General features: G+C 32.8%; 1 protein-coding gene across 1 annotated transcript; it reads right to left on the reverse strand.

Moving 5' to 3' along the window:
* Nucleotides 1–4,075: 4,075 nt before the first annotated feature.
* LOC149793616 (EF-hand calcium-binding domain-containing protein 1-like) lies at nt 4,076–11,919 on the reverse strand. Its single transcript, XM_089967582.1, has 5 exons — nt 11,803–11,919; nt 8,145–8,384; nt 6,765–6,936; nt 5,968–6,021; nt 4,076–4,345 (listed from the first exon to the last, which is right to left on the reverse strand). Exons 2-5 carry the CDS (start codon nt 8,364–8,366, stop codon nt 4,263–4,265), a joined length of 531 nt encoding a protein of 176 aa, XP_089823708.1. The 5' UTR covers nt 8,367–8,384; nt 11,803–11,919; the 3' UTR covers nt 4,076–4,262.
* Nucleotides 11,920–12,671: the final 752 nt, after the last annotated feature.

Genomic DNA, 12,671 nt, shown 5'->3' on the forward strand with positions numbered 1-12,671 from the left:
GACTCTGCCGAGGTTCGAACCCGCGACCTCCCGCATCCGATGTGGACGCTCTAACCACTTAGGCCACAGGAGCGGTCCGGTTTCAAGCTAGAAGGCACGTCGTTCTTATTCTATGTCCCAGAGCGCGCGCACGGTTGTGTGTGTGTGTGTGTGTGTGTGTGTATGTTATCTTCATCAATACATCAAAGATTTGGATGAGCATCGTCAATTACTAATTCGACAAAAACAACTTGAATTCACACTGAAACAATCCATATAAAAGAATCATTAACTTAATTTGAAAACTTGTGAGATCCCGTCTTGTTACTTAATTTTTAATTGCACGGAATTCCCTACAATTGCAACATCCTAAAAAAATTATTTATTACTGAGTATAATGTTTAAATTTGTTATCTAATCACAATTATAACTACGTAAATATCTTTGCAGTGTGTAGCCGTGCAAGCATTTTGTCGTGGCTAAGTCATGGGAAATATTGTCCAGAAACTGAGAAAATCCTCGACATAGGTATTTAATCAGCAGTAGTTACTGAGTCGGATGTTTTCTGCGTTCTTGTCGCAAACGTGGGGTAGTAAATAACCTTGACGCTCCTCGTAGAAATTCATTCAGACTTGAATAAACATACCACTTGTAAAATTTAGTTAGAATAGCCATTCAGGTGCAAAAGCCTCTTTCAACTGAGAAGGTGACCTAAGGTATTGTTTTCTTTAATTTATTTTAGTTGACTAGTTGAAACAACGAAATTTTATATTCGCATAACAATGGAAATAGCTGAGCTTTCAAAATATATAAGTAACATGTTATTCCCCAAAAAAACCATTATGCCACTTAAGCGCTTTATGATTGCTAGTAACATGACAGTACCAAATAACAGTCTGCCACTTAAGCGCTTTATGTATACTAGTAACATGACAGTACCAAATAACAGTATGCCACTTACGCACTTTATTTATACTACTAACATGGCAGTACCAAATAACAGATGTAAATATCAGTAACTCTTGCAAACATAAGAAAGTTCCGAAAAAAGAAAACATCAATATGATCATGCAGATAAAGTTAATGTTCTGATTTATTCCAAGTGGCCAACTCTGTGGAGTACAGCTTAGTCAAAATTCTCAGTTTTTACTATGCTATAAGGTTATACAGATTTAATACGGGAAATATAGTACGAATAAATTGATCCGGCCTCCATAATTTGAAACTGAGGAGGCTTGCTTTAAAAGCTCTACACATAAACGTTGCTTTTAACCCTATATGCACTTCAATTCTTTCTGATTCTTTGTTCCAAATCTTGAAGAAAAAATGCTTTTACAAATATTTTATGTTTGGAATAAAATCGTCAAAGTATTGATCAATTTCAAAATGAGCCATTACTTTTCTTATCCTTTAATGTAAGACTGTATACGTAAAATCAAATGAGGTTTTAACTTTTCTGTAAGCAAACTGACTAATCAGTGTGAGTTCAAATTTATTACATTATACGGTATAAGTATATATACCCGAGTTGGTGGTGATCATTACGTAATATAACAAATAAGTATATGTAATACCACGTTACAAAGACTTCGTATCTTTCTATTTTCTTCACATTTACTGTCATTCTTTCATATAGTATTACATATTGAAATAATAAATGTTTCAAAGGATGAACCTGCATTAACTATTAACTACTTACAAAGTCTCACAATCATTGATATAACAAGGCCAACATGCAACAATTATTTAATTTACCAGTATATTTCTAAGAAGTTATAATAAGCTAAGTCCACGCAGAAAGAAGTAAATTAGGACGAAATGAGATTGTAGAAACTATGAAATCATATATATCTTATATTATTAAAAGTCTTTTGTAACTTTTTTATACAATATATTATTCGACATGATGAAATTACTTCGTTATTTTGTTTTTCATTTAATGAAAACAATTTTAAAAAATGCAAAGTATTGACCGCAACCAAATTTGATTCTGAACAAAAACACACACACACACACACACACACACACACTTTCTTCAGACGAAGTTGTATACTCGTATGATAACATCCATGTTGGTTTTTATTGTCTCATATAATAAAGAAAATCAGGACTTATCGTATATCCATGGTAAGAAAAAAATTGTAACGTTATGTTATAAACTACTGAAGTATTGCATTATGGTACGTGTGTACTAGAGTTATGTAATTACTGAATATGCCTGAAGGAAGTACTTGAATAATACTGACGCTGTTTATGACAAGACTTAGCCAAATTTACATTTATTGCAAGTAAGGAAGGTCTCTATTTTTATGATACATTTTATGTTTTGTTTTTTAATGCCAATGACTTTATTCCTGGTAAAAGGCTGATTCTCGCGTGAAAACAAAGTCAATGTCTATTACGTCGTGTGCAGGAATGGCCCCTAACCTCGTGATTAATCTCGCCAATCATTTATCATAAACTCGAAAGCATTCCAAATTATGTGCAGTTTGTAGTCTCTGCTCAAAAGATCTTAAATGTTCACATCCAATACGTTCGACCAATGGTTCGCTTGCCACCCTAACAATACTTTTCATCTTCCATCTTCCAGATATGGTCTAAAGGTTCTGGAAAATATTTTTTTAAATGGATAACCTCAACAAATCATCATACATACGTAACTTGCTCTGCATTTCGTTTGGATCGGTACTTACCTTGCCGGAGTGACGCATTTTAGTTCATGCTTTTTAAAGCACCCATAGTATGTTTTACTAACCGTCAGTTACATTTGGGAAAATGTACACCTCCAACTTTAAGACGTGTTTCAAATATTACATACAGTCTGCCATAGTTTCCCAGAGTATGAAGCAATCTGGGAACATATGGATAGTTTGTCCTAGATACAGCGAATGGTGAGATAAACAGTGATTTCACCTAACATCAAAAGTTTCTATAAGATAAGATAAGAATTCTTTATTTCAGACTACATAGTCCATATATCCAAATTAAAATTTAGATATAAATTAAAAACATTGCAAACAGAAAAGAACATATATATATATATATATATATATATATATATATATATATATATATATATATATATATATATATATATATATATATATATAAAATTAACTGCGCCCTGCAATGTTATGAATGAACTTAAGTGGCATATTTTTTCCATTTGCTAATAATATGGGAATTTAAATGAATGTCGTACTTCCAAAGAGATGACAATATACACTTCTTGCTACTACATATTCTTGTCATCATTGAGAATACATACTTTCTTATTACTTCATGGTTTATGGATTGTACACTTAATATAATAAACATATGTACCATATCTAGCTTATCATTTTAATAATTTGCATCATGTTCAACAGGTTTTGCATCCGTTCTCATTGTTGTTGTTCTATAATGTACCTCTAAATGTGTCCACTTGTACATGTGGAAGGTCAATAGTAACACTACATGCCCCTTCAACATACATGTACAATATATGTGGAAGGACAAAAGTAACGCTACATGCCCCTTCAACATACACATACAGTACATGTGGAAGGACAATGGTAACGCTACATGCCCCTTCAACACATATATACAATACATGTGGAAGGACAATGGTAACACTACATCCTTCAACATACACATACAGTACATGCGGAAGGACACTGGTAACACTACATGCCCCTTCAACATACACATACAGTAAATGCGGAAGGACACTGGTAACACTACATGCCCCTTCAACATACATGTACAATACATGTGGAAGGACAATGGTAACGCATGTCCCTTCAAAATTTATGGTGGGGTATAAAAAGGAGGGAGAGTGGAACTCATTCACAAGTATAGATTAAGATATAATCTACTGTGTCAGTGTTATTGTGAACACCTGATGATCCAACTTGAAAGAAGGCAGATGCATTGAATAAAATATAAACAAGAAATGATCAATAATTCTAGGTTTAATATTCAGGTGTCAGTGAGGTTTACATTCTCATTAATAATAAAAAATTCACTGTTAAGAGTATTTATTTGTATATAATCAACATGTTCACTTTTTCATGACAGAGGAACACAACACGTTGTTTGCTCTTGCAGATTTCTCTCCATACATCAACGGCACATTTAGTAAAGCTCGTTCAGCCAAGACACACCAGAATGTCTGCTACGTTATGACTATTTTTAAATAGTAGTATATTGTATTTATTATGATAAAACGACCTTTTCAAATGTAATTGTACCGTCACCATCTAAGCATAATGAAAGATTTATAGCGTTGTATAAATTCTTTATTATTGATGTAAAGATTCTTCAGTCTCAGACTTGCGATCCGCTTTCTCCTGAATATAGCCATTTTCACCTGATGTTTTCTCACCTGAAAGATAATCAAACGTTTGCATGAATAAAGCGATGTTAGGAAATGAAGGAAGCGCATCAAAAATATTTGCGGTATAAAAAAGAGCTTGTTTTCTGAAAAAAAATATACAATAAATCCAATTCATTTAAAAACATATGGTGTCAAGATGTATAACAATAACTACAAAAAGACTTTTTCATTGACAAAACTTTCAATTGCAGTCTAAAGTGCAGCTTGTTCAGGTTGTTTATTGCATCTCGACATGTAGATGAATCGATTCTGTACAAATAGCACCTCTGATCTAAATATGAGACTAACCTATTTGGATTAATTTTCACTAAGTGCAGGCCCCTCTGATGGCACGTAAATGCATATATCGATTTGGTTGAAATATTTTTCATCAAATGCACTCTGATTGTTGTGCCTTATATGTTTCTTTGTGTGGTGGTTGGGTATGTTCATCTCTTTTTTATGGTTTCTGAGAGCGAACGTGTATATGTATCAGAACATATAGGCAAACACGCGCTGGGGTGTTTAAAATGCACCGTAAATTGTTAAGCTGCACAAACAATCAATTTTCCCTAAGCAGCCGAATTCGGCCGTGTACAATGTCATGTTTTCTAACTTGGGTGCTTAACTTTTGTCCATGCTTCGAAATTGTACTTTAAACTAACGGTTATTTGGAAACATGTTGTTTACGTAACTAACTTTTCCCCATGATTATGAATTGTAAATAACATAACATTTTAGCTCAAAAGGTTCCAGAAACAGACGTGCTTATAATTTTTTATTCGAATTTTCCGTTGAATGACTTCCATGTAGGTAAAAAAATTTATAAATAGGGACTTTGTGCACAAATAATTTACTCGTTTTAAGATCAATCTATGTGAATCAGTTACAGTTGTGCTCTGTTTTGAGAGGAATTATATATTTAAATTATCCATTAGAATTTGTAAGTGATCATTGAAAGTGGATTAACACATTGTTTTTTGGAATTATTGTGACCTCATTAAAAGACCTTCTGGATTACATCATTTTGGCACATCAGGACGCTCAAAAACTGTTGGAATTCATTATGTACATAGTAATCCATTAGACTTGCGATAGGACATTTAGGATTTTTGGGGATTTAATTCACAATTTTGTGTTGTAGAGAAATAAATGATTTTTTATAATTTAAATTGTTGGTTTCACTTCTTTCTGTTACTTACTTTAAGACCTAGAGTATAAGAAGAAGCTAACTTCGCCAAGGTAGATCCGAATTTGTTGTCATCTGCTGTTTATGATTATCATTGGTTTTGCAAGGATCACGCAGCCTTGTTGCAAAAATCATGTTAGCAGACATCTTTATGAACCAATACAATGACAAGGAGATCATGAACTTCTAATGTAGATTGGATTATAGTTTTCAAAATGATTGAAGAGTTATAACTCTTGATAGATACGTATCTGTCTATTTTTCATTCAGTGTCTCTACGTCTAATGTATTGGAAAACGACAGAATATAAGTTGAAAAGACGGTTATAAATTAATGTAATAAAATAAATACTGATACAGTCGAATATATAATGCGTTTATCTTAAACGTGTAGTTTCTCTTCAGCAAATTATTTAATTTGTACTTAATAATATAAAACTTACTTTCAAAAATAAATGGAGCCGAAACTAATTCTTCTCCATCCAGTTTGTCATCTCCTTAAAAAAATAAGGAAAAAAATAAGAGGGAATAGTCAAAAAAAATTACAGTATTTTATTAACAACGAAAGCAATCCCAATAATCATTTATTTCTCTCGTTTTATGAGTGGCTTGTGAAAATTTAATTTTATGGCACAGTAGGCTACAAACAACAGGAATTACCTCCAGGTACGAATGTTTACGGGAGGAGGAGGAGAGATTTTAAAACTGAAATTAAATGGCTTAACTGCTGTCATAGTATTCGGCAACTCTTTCAAGATAGGAAAATTGCTAATATTCTTAATACAGGATCACTAAATAAATGTAAATCAATTATAAAATAACCTACACGACAAACAAAATGAATTCAATAGGATCCTCATTTCACACTATTTTCATCCGGCATGCACACAGTTTGATTTCCTATTTGGTCAATCTGATTAAAATCCAAATCCCCAGCATTACTGAAATCTGACGGACACAAAAAAGATGCCAGGTTCTACTGATCATCAGAATCACCAATCAGATTTTTCTGCATCAACGGATGAAAATGAAAACTTCATTCGGAACATATAGTCTCTAACTATAAATCTCCCTAACACGAAATGCAGTGCTTTATTTGAAAGGTTACTAAAGCATTAACCTTTGTGCATAAAAGGTCGACTTGTTATAAGCAAATTTCGATTTCATTCAAATTTTCTCATAGGTATAAATGCTGTAGGGTTTGATTAGGCTAGTACGATATGCAATTTTCACAGCTCACCATTTGTATCAGCAAATTGAAACACATTATAAACTTCATCCAGTGGAACTTTCTGAGCATTTGCAAACTCTTCGGGTGATATAAGTTTGTCGTCGTTCAGGTCATAATGACGGAAGTCTCGGGACATGGGTACAACTTGATAATCTTCATCAGCGGCTGCCAACTCAGGGATCTAAAAATAATGATTAAAGACTGAAAGACGATTAAGAAAGGGAGTGAAACTTAAAAACTGTATTGCTTATATATGCTATGACTTGGACGTACTCGAAATTCCTTGTATACCATGATAAAACTGTTGTTCGCAAAACCAGTCAGTCAAATGACAAAGGTCTTTTTTGCTGGAAGTAAAAATTTTCATTTCCTCGCCAACCGATATTAGTTTCACAAATGTTTGTTTAAAACTAGTGAACGATTTTTTTACAAAATTCATTAAAACAAGCTTCAAACTGCGATTTCAAAGCATGATTACGAATAACAGACATTTGTTTTTTTGTGATTGACCTTTATCCAAAATTGAGGGTACTAGTAGATGTCACATGTCTAATGTCATGCCGTGTAAATAAGTTTACTAAGTTTGAAGTATGGGTACAGCCTTGATTCTGACCTTAGAATTTTCTAGAACCGACTTATGTTTACAGGTTGATGGATATTTCCGTTGTGCCGAATGTTCTGAAAAAGAACTTTTGAGCCTTATCCCATATATTAAAATTTTATTTCAAGATCGATTACATTACAATCATTCATTCCTATATCAGTATCCAACGTTTAATTACTCTTTTTATCGTATTCAGTTTTAGTTTGAGAGGACATTTGTAAAATTATTTATTGGAATTACAAAGTACACAGCATTTTCAGACTAAATTATTGTTTTGAATTATTGTTAATTCACGTGAGATCATCTTGAATTATATCACTGTGATGCATCAAGATTGTTAGCACCTTCCAGACTACAAGCACATAAGAACGTTCAATTTTGGAATTCATCCAAAACACCACTGGAAATCATTAGGAATACTCAATACTTTTGGACTTGTGATAGAACATTTAGGACAATCGGGATTTAATTCACAATAATGTAAGTTATTTTTAAATTTCACTTTGAATTCTAGGGAAATAAATTATTTTGTTAGTTTTACAAAACGTGTTGGGTTCATTCTATTCTCTTCTGTGGTTAATATCTTTAAATCTTTGCATGTCTTTCTGGGTAAATCGATTTCCATTCCCATTATTTCAAGAGATCGAGCGACATAATATGGGATGATCGGCATTCATTTATCACTGGGTAAAGTTAAATACGTTATGAAAAAATTTCCTAGTATACATACATACATACATATATATATATATCGTAGAATCATTTCAAGAACATAGTTTACTTACGCTTCTCTTGCAAACCCTTCGGCATGCTAAATGACACAAATGTGCCGTGATGGCTGGGTGCCACCCTGCATTATCGCCAAAGTTGGGACATTCCGTGTGGCAGACCTCTTGACATACGGGCACTGGGATGTGAATCCGCGGTAGTCGAAACCGCCAGGCTACAGCACCATCTAGCAATACTACTGTCACAACCAAGAGAATCAAACACGCCCCAGTATACATATTTGAGTTGGTTGATGCCTATATGTGGAAAAATTAGATACAGTATCGAGAAAAAGCTGTATGTAATGAAATATGGTCTCCAATCAAACAATCAGTTAATTAATTCATATATCTATGAAAACAGCACCTGCTTGCAAATCATATCAAATATTGTTACATGTTACATTCGTGAAAACATCACTTGTTTACAAATCACATCAAATATTGTTACATCTTATATCCATGAAAACGCTACTTGTTTACACATCATATCAAATAGTGTTACATATAATAATCCCTAGTTTGCTTGTCACTGATCTCCCGTTTGTTTTCGAAGTGTTTCACTGTTGCCGTGTAGGAGAATAAAGCTAAAAGAAAATGACTTAACATTCAGAAAGGGTAAAGGAGAACAACAACAATGATGGGATGTAAAAGTAAACGACTAATATATTCGATAAACAATGTAATGTAAACCAGCTAAGGAAAGTAAGACGCGGAGAGAGAGAGGGAGAGAGAGCACAAGGTAAGACGAGAGAGAGAGCACAAGGTAAGACAAAAAATAGACTGGCCTACCAGCCACAAAATCAAAATTACAACTATAAAGAAGAGCCGACAATAGCTTCGAATATTAAGAAGGCTATCATATGACGATTTTAGATGAGCAGTTGAAGAATTCAAAAATATAAAACAGATTACAGATGCTAAAAACGAAGGCAGAAAGGGGCCACATTAAAAAAAAAAATATATATATATATATATATATATATATATATATATATATATATATATATATATATATATATATATATATATATATATATATATTAAAAGGGGCCACATTAAAAATAATATATATATATTAAAGGGGCCACATTAATATATATAAATATTAATGTGGCCCCTTTTTATATATATACATACATATATATATATATAAAAGGGGCCACATTAATATATATATATATATATATATATATATATATATATATATATATATATATATATATATATATATCTTGAAAGGGGCCACATTAAAATATATATGCCATAAGTGGGTGTGTTAAGAGTAGACATTTCATAAACATCAACCGATATCAGAACATAAGTTCAAAAACAAAAGGAACAAGCGTATCCTTTCTGGAAATTACTCCATTTATTCTGAGAAAATTTATCAAAACGAATCCTTCCATTATATTTTTCTGTCATTTTTAACAATTAACATTAGCATTCTAAAAATTCCACACGTTTCGACTTCATGCATTAGAGGTATGTTTTTATGTAGAAGGTTTTAATCCTTATCCATGATGTGTGTAACGGATGAATTATTATCAGTTCTTATAAAATTATCCGATAGTTTCCAAAAAAAAATCTTAATTAATCGGAGATTTTGTATAGTGTTGTCACACTAGCCTTAGTGTATTCAATAGATGATCGTCACAACATATCTATCTTTAAAATAAGGTAGGTTGTTTATGTAGGAAAGGCTTTGATTTTGTAAGCAGTGGAATAGCGGTAGTGTACCTTATCATCCAACGTTGAACCTAAATACCTAATACAACTTTGAACCTAAATACTTAATAGGTTTGTATTTCTTTGTTCTTTCGTTTGTTTTAGTATGATCCTTAAGATAAAAGGATCAGTAAATAGTTCTGTTTAAATACTTATTGGATGCGTAACTACAAAAATAGTGAAAACCACCTAAGACGATTAAAAATAATCTTTAAGAATGATTACCAGCTTGAAAGGTAACCAACACGCATCAGCAGACTGGACAGAAGAAACATTTAAGAAAGAAAAGTATCCCAATGAATGATGGTTTCACACGTAAATGTTAAATGAAACCTTTCAATGTGCCATTTCTAAAGACGAATACAATCGCTGTACAAACACCACGAAACGAAACATCTAGTTCGTACAAAGTGGTGAGTTCTGTAGTGTATGAATAGCCTACATTTTGAAAAGCCTTTGAATCAGTTCATAAGAAACAATGTGGACGTTAATAAAATACAATGGTATACCATGCAAATTAACGAAAATGATGCGGCGTTTATACGAAAAGAGTATCTAAACTTGAATGCGCATTTGTACAACTCATATATTCACCGATTCATCCTCACCCAACCCTACCCCACTCCCAGCCCCATCGCCACCCCAAAAATAAAAAATGAATCCTAGCAGTTAGCGTATCACGGCATGCCTCTAATCGAAATGTTTCAAAAGACGCTCAGAAACCAATCAAGTGATATAACGCAGCGAGCGAAATCAATTAAACCGTTTTCATGGGGGGGGGGGTAACTTCACTTAAACGAGAGGATCCAGTGGGGTAAAATAAATTATAAAATGAAACAACAATATTGTAGAGTTATTACTATACATTGTATTACTTTTTAGTGCAACTGCCCTGTTTTTAAATACAAGGTGAATGTTCTGGAACACCAAGATATATCTTCTAATTTACACAAGTGTCGTTGTACAAGTCACTTATCTTATGTTGTGAAACACCAAGATATACTTTATATGAAACAGCGCTGTATAGCAACAATACAGACTAATAGTTAGCGCACAATAAATGAGAGGGGTGAAGACTAATCAACGTTACAGTAATTCTTCAGCCAATGAAGTCAAATACATTTCATTACTAAAGGGCAAATACCTTTGGAATAACATCAACTTTATAATAAATTTTGAAGTAAATACACTGAGAGACAGACAGATAGACCGAACGAGTCAGAGATAGAATTTAGGCTTTCCAAATAGGCGCAGAAGAGAATACGTGACTAAAAATTAACCTTTAGTTGACGTCCTTAGAAACGCGTGGTAATGGAAAGTCCTTTAAAATATACCTTTGAATTCTAAAATTGTTGTTTATGTTTAAAAATGTCATATTTTTCTTTCTCTACAAATAAAGCCAGAACAATAAAAACAATCGTTACCACCAAACAGTTGCAATATTTAGAGCTAGTTTGAGAGGGAGATAGGGAGAGAGTAAATAGACAGAGAGACATGAACAAATCAAAGAAAACCAAAGCGAAAATGCAATGGCTTACATATCTTTGAATGAAATAGTTTAATCTAAATAGTTTTCCTTGTGTGTTAAGGATAGATTTGAAAATCACAATCTACGAATAGGAAAAGTGTGAAAATAAATGAAAAGAACTGTAACACTCCGGTCATCCAACGCATAAAATTAGGTCGAAGACTATGCAGTTGAAATTTAGATCGAATCATAAATGATATCAAACTATGTCAATATCATTCAGTTAAATCTAGCTCAGTATTAATAAGAAAAAACATTATGTAAGTATCTACACTAGCAGGAAAAAAACACAATTATGAACAATGAATAAAGAACTCGTACACATAAGAGAATCAAACGGAGAAAAACTGTTCACGGCATTACAGAACAATTAGAAGTCAAGATAAAAGTTAATCATAATAATAATGGATGCATACTTACGATTTATACTTGTAATGATCACCGGTCGTGGAATACATCAACTACTTGCAATCAGCAGCTTTATATACGATGGCTGAATTAAACGTGTAGGAGAAAAATTGACCAAAAAGGAGAAAATACTACAATTGCTGACTTGACATTTTAAATAGAATAAGGAGTGCACAAAGAAGTGGACCACTTGTTATATTAAGTACTAAAATTATCTATTTCCTCATAATTCCCATCAACGGCACTTTTATTAAAGCTTGAACAAAGTTCATTTGTTCTCAAATAAGGAAGGACTCGAGAAGCCATTCACAGCAGTTTTACTGCGGATGGCTTTATTAAGTCTTATAAAATTATCCATCCGAAACAGCTGCATTTAAATGCAAATTTTGTACAAACATCTTCAAAATTCGAAAGACTATGAAAAGGGTTACAAAATGCTATTAATATGTTGATTCCCACCGTCTTATATTTTATTAATCGAAGGAAAATTCTTTCGTTTCTTTTTAGGATGCAGGAAACTGACTTCAAGTTCAGCATTGAAAGAATGATAAGACCCAATCAAGCTATTCTATGTATTTCAATGAAATATGTCTCCCGTATATTGAGGAAGTACTTGAATTAGACCCATATGTTAAGGATGATTGGTCAGACTAAATTTTGTATTTTATGAAGGAGGAAGTTGTGCTTACCCTCTTATCCAGACAGATCAGCTTAACGCTGACATTTTTATTTCTTAATAGAGACGAAATAAGCTTCCTTGTAAAAAGCTAAAACTGCATCTTCAACGCCAATCCATAATACCTGTGTCATACATAAGCACGTGCATTGCACATGCCGATACATTATCTTGAGCATTTCGAAGAGCAAATGCCATTGAGCGT

Source organism: Sinohyriopsis cumingii, chromosome 8, assembly GCF_028554795.1.
Source record: "Sinohyriopsis cumingii isolate HCF-2022 chromosome 8, ASM2855479v2, whole genome shotgun sequence".
NCBI lineage: Eukaryota > Metazoa > Mollusca > Bivalvia > Unionida > Unionidae > Sinohyriopsis > Sinohyriopsis cumingii.